Raw genomic sequence first — 18,242 nt, forward strand, 5'->3', positions numbered from 1 at the left:
CGGGATCATTGGCCTGATCCTGTCCAAAATTCTCTAGTGAAGTTCCAAGTTGCCCCAACTCAGAGGGTTCTATCTCCCCCTCCCCTTCAAGGGAGGTCCCTGGGGAACTGGGCCCGGCTACTAGCTCCCCAACCTCCTGCCCAGTCCCCTCGTCCGTTGGGCCAACTCTCTCCCCTACGAGTATAGGCTTCTGATTCTGGGCCAAGATGCTCGTTCCCCTCCTCTTATCTGCCCTCCTTTCTCGCCGAGTCTTCCTGGTTTTCCCAGGGGGCGAGAATAAGTCCTGGGCAAATTCTTGGAAGGCTGGGGGGTTGCTAACTACTGAGGCCACCCCATTGCTCTCTGGGGTGTTATCTTCTTCTGACTCCTCTCCAGGAAGTAGACTGCCAAACCCTGGGAAGTCTCGTCCTATGAGGACTGGGTAGGGGAGTTTCGGGACCACCCCCGCCATCACCTTAGTGGGGTTTCCTTGGACCTCTATTTTCACTCGGATGGTCGGATAGTAATTTACATCCCCGTGGACACAGGATATCCCTGTGCGCTTGGCCCGGGATAGTTGATCATACCCGACCAGCTTTCCCGAGACCAGCGTGACTGCACTTCCTGAGTCTACTAACGCGGTGGTCTTTATACCATTCATTTTAACTTGCCTAGTATATCTATGAGGGACCATCGCTACTCCTACTAGGCTTATCAGGTCACATGACTCTTCTAGATTTCCCAGGTCGCATTGCATGGGCTCCTCTAGGTTTGGGCATTGGGCAGCTATATGCCCTATCTCTCCACATGCATAGCATCGGTACCCTCCTCGGGGCAGCCCCTTAATTTTTGGGCTGTGGGGCCTTACCCCCCGAGTCTCTCTCTCCCAGTCCCCAGGTCCCTCCGAGTACTTTGGCTGCTCTTCGTCCTCCTTCTTCCCTGCCATAGTTCAGCCTGGAGCTATGGCAACTCGGGCCCTTGGTACGTAGCCTTGCCTCCTATCCTGGCGCCTCCCTTCCCCAGTGGTCCGAGAGAGTTCCTGTGCTGCTAGACGTCTCTCTACAAGGGCAACTAGCTCATCATAGGAGGAGGGATCATTTTGACTGACCCATCCTCGTATGTCCGGCGGTAGCCCTCTCATGTACCTGTCCACAACTATGGTTTCCACGACTTCCTCCGGCCGGCGGGTCTCGGGGCACAGCCACTTCCGGGCCAGATGGATCAGGTCAAACAGCTGGGACCTCGGGGCTTTGTTGGCTCGGTATTTCCACTCATGGAACCTCTGCGCCCTTATAACTGTCGTCACGCCAGACCTTGCCAGGATCTCCGCCTTTAGCTGGGAGTAATCGGAAGCTGCTTCTGTTGCCATATCAAAATACGCTTTCTGTGCTTCCCCACACAGAAAAGGTGCCAGGATACTGGCCCACTGGTCTTGGGGCCAGGCCTCCCGCCGGGCCGTCCTCTCAAACGCAAGGAGATACGCCTCCACGTCATCATCCACTGTCATCTTCTGTAAGTAGCGGCTGGCGTGCAGGGGCCGAGTCCCATGGGGGCCGTGCGTTAGGGTGGTCAGGGCCTTTAGCTGGTTCACAACCTCATGCAAGGTGGCTCGATCCTGAGCTGCCTGGCTCATCAGGAGTTGATTTGTCTCCTGCTGCATTCGTACCGCCTCCTGCTGGGCAGCCATCTGCACCCTGGTAGCTTCTTGCTGGGCCGCAGTGGCCTGCACCAATGCCTTCACTACATCTTCCATATTTTTTTTTTTTTTTTTTTGGGGGGTGCTTTTACCCTGCCTGCAGACACTCCAGGTAAACAAAACGACAGTGTATTACATATTCAATTCAATGATTCCATGGAGTTTAAAATCATCAAATTTTGGTGTAGACCCATTTATAAGCCAACCCCGCTCTTTGGTGCGTCATTTTTAACCAAAAACATTTGGCTTATGAATGAGTATATACGGTACTGTGGCAAAGTCCCGTCTCAGTCTCCCCAGCCTCTGCTGTTTTTAGCTCTGGTGAGACTGGCTAGGGTAATGCAGTCCCCCTTAGGACTCAGGGGAAGTCTGTTCCCTGTCTTCTCACCAGTCTTAATTAAAGTATTTTTTTCCCTGCCTTGTAGGAGAGCGTCCTGCCACTCTGCCTGGGGAGGCTTGCTGCTTCAACACTCCTGGTAGCCAGGCTCCTTCTCTCTCTGCTTTCCCCCCCCTTCCTTCCTCCCTCCCAGGAAGGGGTTTAAAAAGGTCTCAGGCAGCTCCAAGTTGGAACCAGCTGATCCTAATTACCCTCAGGTAGCTCCCCTCAGCTGATTCTAATTTGCTACCTTGGTAACCCTTTCTCAGCTGAACCTGCTTGACCTGTAGTTGCCTCTCAGTTGATAAGGAGGAGGGCCTTTTAACCCTCTGGGACTGACTCCCCCCCCCCCCCCTCTGGCAACTGTCTGTCCTGAGTTTATCACAGTACCTACCCCAAAGTCTTTTGATGTCTCTAGTTGACGAGCATGACTGTGGTGAGCACAAATAGCTGGAAGCTTTGAGATCTGCTGGGAAAGATAAAGTGTAAAGACGTCTTTATCTCGTGTGCCCGTGCTTTCCTTGGGAGAGCAATACGTCACTATCTTGCATTTGGGTTGGAAATACAGTCCCTAGTAGTGGCTGTACTGTGAAGCCGTCTTTGTACTTTAGGGCTCTCAAAAATGGTTGTGTTAAACATATTGGATAGCTGGTGACCTTGGGGTTTTTCTTTATGCTAAGACATGGTAACTCGCCCCAATTACCCCTTCCCCTTTGTGCAGTTAGAACCCCTAAAGGCTGAGAATAATTGAGGATAGTCTACATAACACATACACACAGATAGATGGCTCAGGCATGGCAATGTATCTTCATGTTTACCTATATGTGGTACCCCTCCTCCGGTCAGTGTGCCTCTTCGATATGTCTACACTGCAATCAGAGGTGTGACTGCAGCATGTGTAGACATACCTGAGCTAGCTCTGATCTAACTAGCTCGGATAACAACAGCAGTGAAAGGTTCTGTAGCATAGGCTGCCTGGGGGACCTGGATAGGTATGTGAGCAGCCAGCCTCTGACATAGCCTGTCATTGTAGACAGACCCCTAGACTGTGAGCTTTTCGGCGCTCTTGTTTAGTTTGTAGTATAGCACCACACACTGGGCATGCTACCGAGAACCGGCCGTGAGAGCTCATTGCGTTAAACTCCCTCTGGGGATGTTGGTTGGTTGTTTTTTGTAAGCTGGATTTTCCATCTCGATAGGCGGCTCTAGGATCAGAACCCTTCCTCGCAGAGCAGAACGCGGTTACGTAATGGATCTCAGCCATATGCTTTTGGAAGTGTGTTTGACTTCTATATTTGGAACCGGTAGATGCCTCGCCTGGTGTTTGAAATATGCTGAGAGTAATTACGCACACTCAGAGCAGATGTGCGATAAAAATAAATCTCATTGCACTGGGGAGCTCTCTCGGTAGAGAGAGAGAAATGTTTGGCTTAGTGCTGCTGCATTCGGCCAAGGAGCCCCCACGGTGGCTCTCTGGATAACACTGTCCCAGCAATGGCACACGTGGCCTGGTCCTGCAGCCCTGACTCACGTGAGTGGACACACTGGCTCCAGCAAGATTACTCCTGTCAATAAGGTCTGCAGGATGGGCCCCGCGGTGACAGCATCGCTTCCCTGGCTGAGCTGCCTTAAAATGCTCTCTCTTCGAATTCGCCAGCGTACACAAGAGAGGGGAGCTGATGCCTGAAGATGCAGCTGGCTCAGTGAACAGAGAACCTGTGCCATGTGTGGTGCTACAAACAGCTGAGTTTCCCAACAGGACCAGGAAACCCGCATTGGTGCTTGTCGCTCCTCTCCCTTCCGCACACACAGAATATCTGCTGCTCCTTCCTTACCAATCAGCTTTCAGTGCGTCCTCTTCGCGATGAAGGCTGGTAACCCAGAGCTGCCTGTCAAAGCTCTGCAGCTCTGTTTATAGCGTTCTTCAATTAAAACTGGGTCTCATCTATAATTAAAAAGGCTCATGTAGGCTTGGGCCTTATATTAAAAAAAAAAAAAAAAAAAAAAAAAAAAGAAGCTGCAGTGTAGGAATCCAGGCAGAAAATGAAGAGCTTGTTCTCTGTGCTAATTGCTGATCAGGTGTATGATTCAGTTTAATACCGTATAAGCTGGGTTTTTAATTACAAGGCAATAGATCCACCAGTAGTCAGCCACGGTAACCTGGTTGGTAGGTGGCCGTAACCTGCTTTGCGTAGCTGCCAGGGATGGTCTCATGCAGGGGTTGGCAACCTCTGGCACGTGGTTTGCCAGGGAAAGCCCCTGCTGGGCCAGGCCGGTTTGTTTACCTGCCGCCTCTGCAGGTTCAGCCGATGGCGGCTCCCACTGGCCGCGGTTCGCCGCTCCAGGCCAATGGGGGCTGCAGGAAGCGGTTGCCAGCACATCCTTTGGCCCGCGCCACTTCCCGCAGCCCCATTGGCCTGGGATGGCGAACCGCAGCCAGTGGGAGCCGCGATCGGCCGAACCTGTGGACGCGGCAGGTAAACAAACCAGCCCGGCCCACCAGGGGGCTTACCCTGGCGGGCCACGTGCCAAAGGTTGCCGACCCCTGGTCTAGTGACTGGGAGTCAGAAGACCAGCGTTTGACCCCCCAGCTCTGGCCTGGACCTGTTGTGTGACACTAGTTGAGTCACTTCTCAACACTTCTGTGATGATCAGGGCAGTGCCTTCCTATATAAATTGCTTTGAGATCCCTGAGTAAACAGCGTTCTTCAAGCGCTGATTATTATTAAATATTGTCGGCTGGCTGCTGAGCTGCTGTTAATTGGCTTAGCTTCATTGACTTCAGTGAATCAATGGATTGACAGCAGCTCAGGATCTGGCCCCTACTCCTATAGGGCCAGATCCTGATCTCAGTTATACTGGGCACAGCTGAAAAGTTTGCACTATTCTGAAAGCTATGGATGATCCCAGCAGTTTTCTAATTACACCTCTGGGGAAAACGTCCCATATGGGTGATTTCTTTTGAAATGGTCAGCACTTTTTCACTGCCCCATTGTGAATTCAGAGTGGCTTTAGCCGAGTCGAAAACCAGACACCTGACAACCCTAGTGTGAGGTAGAGAAGTCTTTTATAGCAGTGGTTCTCAATCAGGGGCATGCAGAGATCTTCCAGGGGGTACATCAACTCATCTAAATATTTGCTTAGTTTTACAACAGGCTACATAAAAAGCACTAGCAAAGTCAGTACAAACTAAAATTCCATACAGACAATGACTTATTTACATTGCTCTATATACTTACACTGAAATGTAAATACATTATTTATATTCCAATTGATTTATTTTATAATTCTGTGGTAAAAATGAGAACATCAGCAATGTTTCAGTAACAGTGGCTGTGACACTTTTTTGTATTTTTATGTCTGGTTTTGGAAGCAAGTAGTTTTTAACCGAGGTGTAACTTCGGGGTATACAAGACAAATCAGACTCCTGGAAGGGTTACAATAGTCTGGAAAGGTTGAGCACCACTGCTATGTAGTATTTTACTGAAGGGAGAAACTGAGGCACAGAAAGATTAAAATTCCATGCCTGAGGCCAGCTAATGAATGAGTGGCATAACTGGGAAGAAAATCCCTGATGCCCAGTCCTTCTCTCTAACCATCAGCACGTACTCCCCTGTGGAGTTGTTAACGCCAGTATGCTATAGGCCAGGGGTTGGCAACCTTTCAGAAGTGCTGTGCCGAGTCTTCATTTATTCACTGTAACTTAAGGTTTCGCGTGCCAGTCATACGTTTTTAGAAGGGCTCTTTCTATAAGTCTATAATATAGAACTAAACGATTGTTGTATGTAAAGTAAATAAGGTTTTTAAAATGTTTAAGAAGCTTCCTTTAAAATTAAATTAAAATGCAGAGCCCCCCGGACCGGTGGCCAGGACCCGGGCAGTGTGAGTGCCATTAAAAATTAGCTCCCTAGGTTGCCTACCCCTGCTATAGGCATTGCTTAGTCTGTATCTCCCTTTCTCCTCACCCAGCGTTCTGTTACAAATGTCTGCTGATCAAAAGAGCATGGCTTCCAGGGCAAACTTCTTTTTGGAGCTGTTGCAAGGAGGTAGTTCCTTATTGGTATCTAATTATTTGCACATACGTTTGATGCATGGTCCCCGGCATTTAGCTTCCATGCCGAAAATGCAGCTTCCTGCTTTGAGACACCAGAAAATCATTTAATGGCGAGTTCATTTAAAACAAGCGTTCCTGGATCCTTATTCTAGGGCAACTCCCTGAACTCCTGTTTGGAGAGGGAAGGTGCTTAGCAGGTCTGACACTTTGTTCAAACAAAGGCAAATACAGTATAGGGGGTTTCTCAGCTGGGAAGAGCAGAGTGGCTGGTAGGCGATAGGCAAATTAATTCTGTCACCTGTCTGCAGAATGGATGGTCTAATATTTACCTGTTGTACCTCCCCTGGGTGTGTTGCGAATGTTTGAAAAGTGCTTTGAAATCCTCAGCTGAAAAGTGCTTTATAAATGCAAACTCTTATTCTGCTATTGAATATATAGATTTGTCTGTTACTCCTACGTGTGTGTCAGATGGCAGGGGAAACAGACTCTTCAGCTCCCGTCTCAATAGCTGTTACGACCCTGGTTGCTGGGACTTCCTATCAAGAGAGGCATTGAGACTTGCCAGTAGAGTAGGTAACATTGAACTACGTTGGTTGTTGGCCTCATTTACTGCCCAGCGGACACTCAGCTGTGAGCGAGCCCCCAGTGGGGAGGAAAGTTCACCAGTAGAGAGAGCTCAGAGGTCTTCTCAGCCACCTGTAACCCCACAGCACTGGGGGACCTAGACAGGGAGATCTACACATGGGGCACGACCAGCTCAGAATCTGGCAGGGCCAGGGTACTGCTGCCTGCGAGACGTACTGAATCATTGCCCTTGGGCATGACTCTGGCACAGTGGGCCTGATCCTGCGAGGTGCTGAGCACCCTCAAATCCAGATCAATGGGAGCTGGAGGGGGCTTGCAGGATTGGGCTCTGTTTGAGAGCTTAGTCAGTGCTGTGCATATTCAAAGTCTGCTCGAAGCTCTCTGTAAAGCCAGAGGAGGGGTTCTTTGGGGGCAGTTTTTCCAACAGTTCCAGGCTGGAAGCTGCAGAGAAAATCCCCAAGACTCTGCAGGAGCCACATCTCGATGAGGTGGAAATCAAAAGCCCTGTGACCCCAGAGAAGAGCTTCTGCTGCACATTATAAGAGCTAAAGAATCCATTTGCAACACATAACTACAGCCTCACTGAACATGAAGACTTGTATATATACCCTTATAGGTTAATAGATGGCATTCTTCCTACTCTCTATCTACCTACATATGCAGACACACACTCGTGTATATATATATATGTGTGTGTGTGTGTGTGCACGCATGCATGTAGTTTTTAATAGAGAATGTTTTCTGCAGCAGAGACCTGTAGGCTTAGTCTGAAGAAGGCAGCAGTTTTATTGCTGCGTTGAATCCATTGCTATTAATGGGTTGTACATTTTGCTTTATTTAAAACTCTCCTATTGGGAGCTTAAAGAGTCTCTTGCTCACTCTTCTCTGCCAGGGCTTTGGTGATGTGCACATAATACGCTCTCAAGTATAAGGAAGGAATGAAAATAGCTGCATGCCAGCGGCTAGGGTATGAATCGTGTTAGCTGTGAAAAGCAAATCTCATGCTCTTTATTTTACTTACCCAGGTTTATAACTCTTCCTAATGGCATCCTCCAAATCGTAGATGTGCGGGAAAGCGACGCTGGGGCCTACCACTGCATAGCGACCAACGCAGCACGGAAACGCTTCAGCGACGACGCTATTCTTAGTGTCTTAAAAGGTAAGGTACGAAAGGGCATTTGTACGGCTGTGTAAAACTGAACTGAGGATTCTTTCTTATAAATAGAGAAGCTGCCACGAAATGTTGATGATGGTATTTTCCCTGTGGATGTCACTTCAATTGTGGGATAGTTGGACTCCTTCTAGGGGTGCCGTGGACAATTTAAAAATGACTGTATTTATAATAATAGGGTATCTTTGCATCCTAAGTGCTGCACTGACTTGTACAGCTTATTCGTGTGTTGTACTCTATGGGCAAAATTCTGATTCGGGGCGGGTGGTTTTACCGAAGAAGCTAGTCACAGCTGCCATTCCTTGTCCTGGGCACCCTAAAACCCCTGGAGCCTGTGTCGATGCATCCTTAGTTTGGGATTTTCAAAGGTGTCAAGGTGTCACACCCAAATCCCACGCTTAGGTTCCTTTGACTGGCCCAGCCCGAGTCTAAGGGGGGATATGATAGAGGTCTATAAAATCATGAGTGGTGTGGAGAAAGTGGATAAGGAAAAGTTATTTACTTATTCCCATAATACAAGAACTAGGGTCACCAAATGAAATTAATAGGCAGCAGGTTTAAAACAAATAAAAGGAAGTTCTTCTTCACGCAGCGCACAGTCAACTTGTGGAACTCCTTGCCTGAGGCGGTTGTGAAGGCTAGGACTATAACAGCGTTTAAAAGAGAACTGGATAAATTCATGGTGGTTAAGTCCATTAATGGGATGGGAAAGGAATGGTGTCCCTAGCCTCTGTTTGTCAGAGGATGGAGATGGATGGCAGGAGAGTGATCTCTTGATCATTGCCTGTTAGGTTCACTCCCTCTGGGGCACCTGGCATTGGCCACTGTCGGTAGACAGATACGGGGCTAGATGGACCTTTGGTCTGACCCGGTACGGCCGTTCTTATGTTCTCTATGCACACTGCCTCATTAGGGTTGTTTGTGCTGCATGAATGAGTAATCTGCATGGGCAGCTGAACAGGAGCTGCACAGGGGTCCCTGTGTGCAGGGCTGGCTCCAAGCGCCAATGTAGGAAGCTGGTGCTTGGGTGGCACTCCGTCCGGTATCGGGGCGGCACGTCTGGGTCTTTGGTGGGAATTCGGCGGTGGGTCCCTCATTGCCTCTCTTCCTCTTTGAGCTGCCGCCGAAGAGGAAGAGAGGGAGGACCCGCCGCCGAATTGCCACCGAAGAAGCAGCGTGATTGAGCTGCCGTCAAAGTGCCGCCGCTCGTCCTTTTTTTTTTTTTTTTTTTTTTTGGCTGCTTGGGACAGCAGAAAAGCTGGACCCGGCCCTGACTGTGTGACTAGGTCACGGGTGCAAACCCATGCAGGGGTATTTCGTGCCACTTCCCGGAGGTGAGAGTGAAAGGGTTCAGATAGGTCTGATCCCTGCACTGCTTCACACCCTGTTCGTTCTGTGACTGTTGCTGGCTCCGTTGGAGAGAAGGGCAGTCAGAACCATGACTTTCTCCCATGCCTGCAGGGTTACCTCTAGTGCAGTGTTTTGTGGCCATGTTTGTTGGAAGGTTCGCGTTCCAGTTTGGTGCATGTTTCCTGACTGGAAGGTGTCTGAATTAGCTGGGGGTTCGTTCAAGCTTGGTATTGCGTGATGAAAAGACAGGCAGGACCAGGGTAACACTGAAAAGCCAAGTGGCTGCGTTTATTTAGGGATTTTTACAACTTGGGCTGGGGGAATAGGCAACTTTGGCTGGGATGGTATCAAAAGTACAAGCACACCCCAAAACACAGTAATAATACACTTTATACTGCTCACCACACCACACCAAATAGGCAGACACACCAATCACACAGATAGGAATCGGGTTCGTCAGGGCGGTGCCCGGTGCAAACACAGAAAAGAGACCCACGGGCCACTGCCTCAGCCACCCTTGCTTTCACACAGAGGATAAATCCAGAGTGTGGTGCGGCTGCAGCTGGGCAGATTCCACTCACTCAGACCGCGGGGACTGGACCCCCTTGGTCAGCCACCCTCTAAGTAGAGGCAGCTCCCCAGTTAAACACACACACACTGGACACAAACAGAGCAGTGATTCAAACACATAAAGCAGTTTGCAATTAACAATTCAATAGCAAAGAGAACAATAATACAAGCTAGCTGAACAATTGTGCAATCCTGAGCTCACTAATACAATCCTGATATTCTGAGTAGATATTTGGTACCAAGTTAGGGAAGGAAACAAATAAGAGGCTAAATAAGCTAACTGTCAGATATCAAAAAGCAAATACCGCACTCCAGGCACAGCTGACCAGCAGAGCAGACACCAGAAGCATGACGAGCTGACGGAAATGGATCCAAAACGACACGACACGAGCTAGCGATACCGGGAGGAGACCCTGGCTGAAAGGTTGATCAGGTCCTTCAGCTGACACGCGGATACTCCACACGAACACGAGCTAGCTATTACCGGGAGGAGACCCTGGCCAAAAGGTTGATCAGGTCCTTCAGCTGACACGCGGATACTCCACCAAAAAGAAAATGATCAAGACAAGATTTTCTGGGGGGAAACCTAGTTTTATTGAAAGGTCTCACTCCCTCGTGTCAGCATCTGATTGGCTCCCTGGTCCCTCCTCCCTTCAGGATTTGAGCTGTTGCCACCCCACGTCGGAAGGATTTGCACACGGCACACTGGAGTATCTGGGCAGAATCAGGTCTCTGTATACAGTACTCTGGAGTTGCTGGGCAGAACCAGCCTGACCTCCAGACGACCGGGCCCAAAAAGAGCGGGAAAAATGCACACAGCACCAAAATGTTGCACACGACACTACAAGTTGCTGGGCAGGATCAGGTCTCTGCACACGGCACTAGCCTGACCCTTAGATGACCCAGTAAAAAAAAAGAAAAGCATACACAACCAGTGTTGCTGGGCAGGATAGCATCTCTGCCCTTTAACAAGAACTTGGTCCAACATGGAGGCTGTCTTGTCCTTTTAGCAGGTTCAAGATGGCCGTGGACCGACAAGTGGCCATACATAGCCATAACTATGAATCGGATTGCGACAGAAGGAATAGAAGTTTCTCTCAGAACTGAAAAGAGGACAGGGGCGGGATCAGGGGAAGCAAATAGAGTCTGCTGGGTTGATTTCTCTGTTTGTATGCCATTTCCGTGATAACTTCGTGACACCTTATTAGGGATCCAAGATGTTCCATTGGACCAGGATCTCTTGGTCTCTCATGTAATTCAGGCCTTCATACTCCACTCAGTACCGTCTGCATTGGTGCTGGATGGTAGTGGGATATCAGGAGGTGACTTCACTTGAGGGATGATATTTGAGCATGTAACTTGAGCCCAGGAGGGAGTTGGGGCCAGGTGACACCTTCTGCCCGGGAAACTGGACAAAGGCTGGAGGAGGAGCTGGGGGTTGTGGCTGGGTGAGACTGCTGGAGGTGGTTTCAGTTTGGAGCTGGCTGGGGAAACGGAGGGAGGCCCAGCACTGGGGCCTGGGCTCCCTACCCCCAAGGATGGACCTGACTTGAGGGATCCTGTTTCCTGTATCTGCAAGCTCTGTTTTGGACTGTGTTCCTGTCATCTAATAAACCTCTTGTTTTACTGGCTGGCTGAGAGTCATGGGTCACTGTGGTATCTGAGACATGTACACGTAAAATCCCACCATTCCTGACCAATGTAAAACCCACTTTGGGGGCGGATGGAGGCCAGTTTTCTTCCTCCAACCAGACATTGTCAGACAGGCTGTTTGTGGTCAGGGGTTGAAAACTCATGTGAGATGAAGATTTTAAAGATTTATTGGTAATCACCTTGTTTAGAAAATGGAATTGAGTTGTCTGGGGAAATAGCAGGCTGGTTTCTCTTTTGTAAGTCTGGTTTCTGTGTTCCATTTCTTTTTTCCCTCTGGTTGTTTTTCTTGGTGGGAAGGAACTGCAGTGGACTGTTTTAATTGGAGACCTCTTGAGCCAGTAGAGTCTTGGGAGCTACAACATGGAGATTTCCCTCCTTATCAAAACTTCGTAACATACAGAGTTTCTCATGGGGCTCAGAGATGGATTCAACTTTAATCAAAGCCCATTCAGTAATCCCATCTTCAAGTGCTGTGCAATAAGGAGTTGTTTCAGATGTATGCGTTCCTTCTGATCACTCCTAAAGAGGAGATACCTCCCCCCCCCTTAGGAATTCAGTGGTAATAACTTTAGGCCCCTGGAATTCAGCCTAGATGACTTCAGGAATAAACAGCAGATGAGCCACGCTCTAGTTCTCACGCAACGTGCAGCAGGTCTGAGCTACAAGAACATTGCATTGGTGCTTCTGGGCCTGGTCCATCACTGGATAAGCAACAAGAGACTAGAGACAGAGAAGAGATTGCACCAGATGAGAATTCTGCCTAAGCGACATTTTCCAAAGCTTTCCGTGGATTTCCGTTTTGCTCTTTGGGGACGTCTCTTGCAGGAGAAGGAGGGTAAACGTGACACTCCGAGGCATTTAAAGGCTTTGGTCGTGTCCATGCTCAGCTGCTGGTGGTGGGCATGGCGCAGAACAAACCGCATCCTTTCAAAGAAGCCTTTCCTATGTTTTCAAAAGTCTTCCATGCATAATCATCCAAGTTCATGGATGGAGCTGCCTGGCAGAAGCATTGTGCTTGCTCTAAGAGGGAGCCTCTCCATTTGACCTCAGACCAGTGGCACCTGCTGACGCTGGGGGTGAAATCAGCCCAGTGGCAGTGGCCTGCAGAAGGTGCAGTAGGAGGTTACTCTTCCATCAGTGTTGGCTGAGAGGATCTCTGGAAGGCTGGCGGGCAGGGGGGCGGATTAAAGGCTGGTAGAGTAGGACTCCCGACCCTAGATTAAAGTACTGGATCTCTGCTCTGGCCCATGTCTCTGTTGTTCAGAAAAGTTGAGAGGGGGATAGGAGAAGGCTTAATTCGCAGGGTTTCCCCGGGAAAGGGGCAGAGGCGACATGACTAATTCCATGAATGTTTGTGGGTGGATAATAACGATAATGAGCGGAACACTTGGCAGTCTTCAGTGAGGAACTTGAAATCACTTCCCAGCCGTTAGGTAGTTAGCCCTCCCCGCACGCCAGGAAGGTAAGGAAGTATTATGTTTTGTAATGCCATAGCACCTACTACAGTCTAAATAGGCGACAAACAAAGGGTGGGAGGCGCAGAGAAGGGCAGTGATGTGCCCGAGGCCACACAGCCTGGACAATGGCAGAGCCAGGATTAGAAGCCAGGTCTCCTGACTCCCAGATCCACAGCCTGTTGGCTAGACCTTGCTTCCTCCTGCTTGTTTATTCTCATTGGAGAGTCTGAGGCACAGAATTGTTACAGGATCAGCCAAAGAGCCAGGTACATACGCAGGGTGCTCAGTCCTCCATCTGCAGGGCAAAACTCCCTTGCAAGCTCCGAGACCCTTCCATGGCCCTCTTTGTCTTCGTTTAGAAGTGTCTCGCTTGTTCCTCTGCCGCTCATGTGTTTTCACATAGATGCCTTTGCTGTTCATCCATCAGCAGGGAATGTAATTAACCGTGGAGTCCAAGAATACACCTTTGATCAATGAATTGCGTTATGGAGATAATCTGTGTTGAATCTACAGAGAATTCTTGAGCAGTCCTACACTCTGTATCTAATTAGCAGCCCTTGCCAGATCCTGTGGTTCCTAATGAAACACAAGGTAACAGGGGAGCTCTGGTATCAGGCGCCTCTGCATGCTCGAGACAGCTCCCCTCTTTGGCCTGATGTGTTATTGATAAGTGATATCGATCAAGCCACACTTTGGATAACCTCTCCCCGGCACCGCAATTTGTTCTGTTCTCTGCATAATTATATCTTGTAACTTTAAAACGTTTACTCTGCTTTTCAAATTGAAAGCAATCAAAGAGGTTAAAAAGGGAGCATTCCTTCTGCCCCGCAAACGGGTCTGAGCAGATTTCTGGTTTGATTTTTCTCTCCCCCACACTCCACTTCTGAAGCATTAAGCTGCCCGCTGATTAGACAAAGGAATGCTCTAGGTTGACATTTTCATTGGATTTAGCTAATAGTGATGAAAATCATGTCTCTGGCAAATCTCTGGAGATTTTTATAATTGGGAAAAGGATATGTGAGTCAGGTGGAAGGCAGCAGAACCTGTTGCAAGCGACAGACATCTCTGTGGGTGACTCATGCTTTGTTGATAGTTTTTTCATTTTTAAGCGATCTCCATAAGATGCATGTTATTTTAGACATCTTGATAATTCCAGCAGGTGGCTTATTCTCCCTCTGGCGATCTGGTTTATCTACCATAAATGATGGTACATGCAAACAGGTATTTTAAAAAAAACCACACCTTTGTTTAAAAACAACCCTCCCCCCCCCCCCAAAAAAAAAACAAAAAAAACCAAATCAAATCAAAACAAAACACTATTTAGTGCTGGTAAAAGATGCCTGATTGAAATCCTGGAGACCGAGCTTTGTGGGGGCCTCTGGCATCAGTTTACCTTGGTCCGTCCTGTTCTCAGCCTGTGGACACAACAATCTACTCTCCAGAAGGGTGTAATAGTTTGGTCTAATTCTGGTTGTGGAGCATGGTATGGGGTGGCTGGGGGGTGGTTGGTGGCCTGTGATGTGCGGGAGGTCAGACTAGATGGTTGTGGTCTCTTCTGGCCTTAAACTCCATGACAAGCTGCTCTGTTTATCCAGACAGTGGAGAGCAGCAGCCACTAACCTTTCCCCCCTCGCTCCCCCCCCCCAGTCCTGCCAGTTGATGTTTATAGTCACCAGTCTGTTGTAGCTCGAGTCAATCTAATGGCCAGTCAGACTGAGCACGAGTGAGGAGCTGGGCTTTGTCGGTCGCGATCCGACGCTCTGAGGCTTTGCAGGACTGAGCCCAGAGTTCCATGGCAAAACACCCCAGCTTTATAGATGTAAATTCCCATTTGAGTCCATGCATTTTGCAACGTCATCCTGTCCTTAAGTGGTGTTAGTCTTGGGGTTTTCTGCTGTTATCGTTTGATGGTTATTGTCGTTCTTCCCATCGTTATCCTATTTGTTGTCTCGCCTTCGGGGGTGCCTGCCTCACCTCTGAGCTCATCAGTGCTGCTAACATGTTTAGCATCGGATACAATGGATGTTTTCTGATTGTCTCCTGGTCTTTCCAAGTCTCTCACTTTTTCTTGACCGTCTGGACATTTGTGATGGTTTTCACACCTTATCTTTCCCTGATGCATGCATTCCTCATTCACACAAACAGTCTCTTACAGAAACCTTCAAAGGTATACAGACAGCAGTATTGTATATTCAGCAGAATACATTGTAAATCAAGCCTTGCTAAATCTTATAACTAAAACAATTCACATTGGGGCTTCAGGCCCTCAACCTTCCCCTAATCTCCTTAACATAGATACAATACAAGATCTTGTCTCTTACTTACTAAAACCTTAAAACAAAGACATGTATATTTAACTAGAGTGCCTAATTTGTAATACATATAGGAAACCATAGTAGACATTATAACTTATCCTAAAACAAAAGGGTGACCATAAGCAGTCATAAGGATTGTTCTGGTCTGTCATTCCTTTCTGCTATTCAAAAAGGGTGGCTGGCAGGATGAAATCAAATCATACATTAATTCTCATAGTACAATTATAAAATCCTGCTCCTACACCATCACTCCATCTGGTCTCCCGCTGACTGCTAATAAAGGCACCAGTTGTGTCGATGGTGATTTGTGATAGCAAAAAATGGGCTATACCTGGAACCAGCTAGAGCGAATGGCCCAGGATAGAGGACTCTGGAGATCTGTGGTTGGCGGCCCATACCCCGATTGGGGTGACGGGCATGAGTGAGTGTGAGTGATGGTGCTGATTGTGGTGGAAATGTTTCCACCAGGCAAGCCACCAGCCTGCTGAACGCAGGCCAGGAGACGTCTCCTACTTGTGACTGCCAGTCGCTGCCAGATGAAGCTGGATTTGAATTAGCAGCTAGTAGTGAAGGAAAGGGCCTGTTTCCCCTCAGCCATCCACCCTCTCTGGCCAATCCTGTTTTTCTGCTCCCGATACGGTAGCCGGGATATCGTAACATTTTCCATGCTAAGTCAATGTCTTTGCTCAGCTGAGAGGGTGATTCTCTTCACACTGTCCTGCATCCAAATTATTTGCATGAGCTAAAAAAACCAATCTGCTATCCTTTCCCTCCACTGAAAGTATCACAATCCTGGGAAGGACCTGCTGTGTCTCTGCAACTGGATGTGTGCTGGGATCAGATTAATAGTGGGATAGACAGCAACCGTGGCAGGCGGTACTGTGTGTGCTGCAGATGTTCAGGCTGCACAGCCGTCATGGTGTAAATTTCCAGACATTCCTTCGGGAACAGCAGTTCGAGCAAGAATGAGGATACTAGAATTTAGGGCAGGACGCAGTTATGCAGCCCTGAAACCGAGCTGTGTCCTTATTCTGCAGAAATAGAAACAGAAGGATACGTTTGATTTTCCTCTTCTCTCTGTTGCCTGAGTGCAAAACACCTGCCAGCCCTGTCCCCGACCCCCTCGTCTGTACAGATGGGAAGCGAGCCCCAGATCCCCACTTTTGCTTTCTGCCGGAAATGGCCGTAAGAACCCGTCATGGAACGCTTTGCCATACTCTGTGTAAATTCCCCCTTCTTCAGCTGCCTACAGGAAAGCTTTATGGGGTTGCGTTTCAGGTTTTGTAACTGTTTTTTCGCCCCGCAGCAGAGCACAGGTGGGGGCTGAAACAGTTTGTATAGTGGGGGTGCTGAGAGCCATTGAACCAAACTGTAAACTCTGAATATAATGGAAACCACTTCAAGTGGGATAATTTAGTTGGTGTTGGTCTTGCTTTGAGCAGGGGATTGGACTAGATACCGCCTGAGGTCTCTTCCAACTCTAATCTTCTATGATTCTAAGTCAGGGTGCTGCAGCACCCCCTGCACCCTAGTTCTAGCACCTATGGGCACAGAGATCTACTCCAAAGCCAGCTCGCGAGGGGTGGGTCCATCCCACTTTTCCACCATAGGGCATGTGAACTGCTCTAAGGTGCTCCTCGTTAGAGGATGAGGGGCCCCGTTGGCTTGCTTCATAACCACGTTGATAAGGAACGACCAACAGAAGGAGGGGAGATGACGCTTAGCAGGGCCCACTGACTAGAAACCTCAGAATGCCTACTCACTGCAGGGCACAGGAATAGAGCAGCAGTCCCTCTAGAGGCACTCACCAGATGCTGTGTTTTAGCTGCCAACTCTCAACCAAAGCAGCAGTGTATCTATGTAGCCAGGCCTTACATGCTGTGTATATGCAGCAGTCATGGCTATTTGGACCCCGCTCTGCTGCTCTTCTTATTACGTTTGTTGTGTCTTTTTTGCTCTTCACACAGTGATAGACTAGAATCCCAAAGCACCATAGAACTGAGCAAAATCTAAGATCTACGAGGACATCCACATTTTAGAGGCGCATGTCTAGTGCTAGTGCGTTGGGCTAGGAACCAGGCGACATGGGTTCTGTTCCTGGTTCTGACACTGATCTACTGGGTGACCACAGGCAAGTCACTTCACCTCCATGGCTCTTTTTCCCCTCCCACTGTCTATTTAAAATGTAACTTCTTATGGTCAGGTCCTGTCACTCACTCATGTGTTGGTACCGCACCCAGCACAGCAGGGCTGGAGTTTGACGGGGTGGGGGGGGGGCGGGGAGGACGCTACGCTGTGCTGCATTACCAGTAATCATAACAGGTCAGACATCTACCAGGATAGGTACAGCCCGTCTTCAAGTACTTCGTCCAGTCCAGATTTTAAATGCCCAAGCAGTGGTGTTTCTACCACTCCGTTTGAAAGACTCTTCCACAACCTAATAGATAGTGTCCATTTTTCTTGATATTCAGTTCAAATTCTCCTTTCCTTAAGTTTGTCCTGTTCTTTCTAGTTATACGTTGTTTGGCCACCACAAGCAATTCCTCTCCCACCTCGGTATTTATGCCTTTCAGGTATTTGTGGATGCTTTTGTTCCTGGAGCCTCGAAAGAGCCTGTTTTGGGGAAAGTTAGAGAGAACAGCAATTTAAATTTCTAATAGAGTTTGGACTTGGCAGAGTCACTTGCTGTTCCTGTGCGACAAATTCTGCCTCAGTAAAATGAAGCTAATGATACTTAGTCACCTTTTACAAGTACTTAGAGCTGTACAGTAGGAAAGTGCTGTATCATTATGAAAGATTACAACTATTACAGTAGTTGGAATCTGAATGATAAGGATGCGGGGCTACCTGTGCAAATATATTCGGCTCAGTGCAGTCTGAATGTGCAGTTATGTGGCAAATCTGTGAGTGCAATTGCCGTCATTGGTAAGCACAACCATCTAATGTTGCGTTGCTTCTTAGTAGCCGTTTGCATGTGCGGTGTCCTGATTTGGCGTGCATAGCTGCAGACATTTGGTGCATGAATTTTGTCTGAAC

The 18,242-nt window shown here is 48.5% G+C and overlaps 1 protein-coding gene across 3 annotated transcripts in view; it reads left to right on the forward strand.

Annotated features, from left to right (window-relative positions):
* The window catches only part of IGDCC4 (immunoglobulin superfamily DCC subclass member 4), a 178,991-nt gene that overhangs the window by 82,043 nt on the left and 78,706 nt on the right, over positions 1-18,242 (forward strand). For all 3 annotated transcript variants that reach the window (XM_044980919.1, XM_044980920.1, XM_044980921.1), the window contains one exon: positions 7,716-7,849. In XM_044980919.1, the coding sequence (XP_044836854.1) occupies positions 7,716-7,849 (134 nt within the window). The remainder of the gene's footprint in view (positions 1-7,715; positions 7,850-18,242) is intronic.

The sequence above is a fragment of the Mauremys mutica genome, chromosome 11 (assembly GCF_020497125.1).
Source record: "Mauremys mutica isolate MM-2020 ecotype Southern chromosome 11, ASM2049712v1, whole genome shotgun sequence".
Classification (NCBI taxonomy): domain Eukaryota; kingdom Metazoa; phylum Chordata; order Testudines; family Geoemydidae; genus Mauremys; species Mauremys mutica.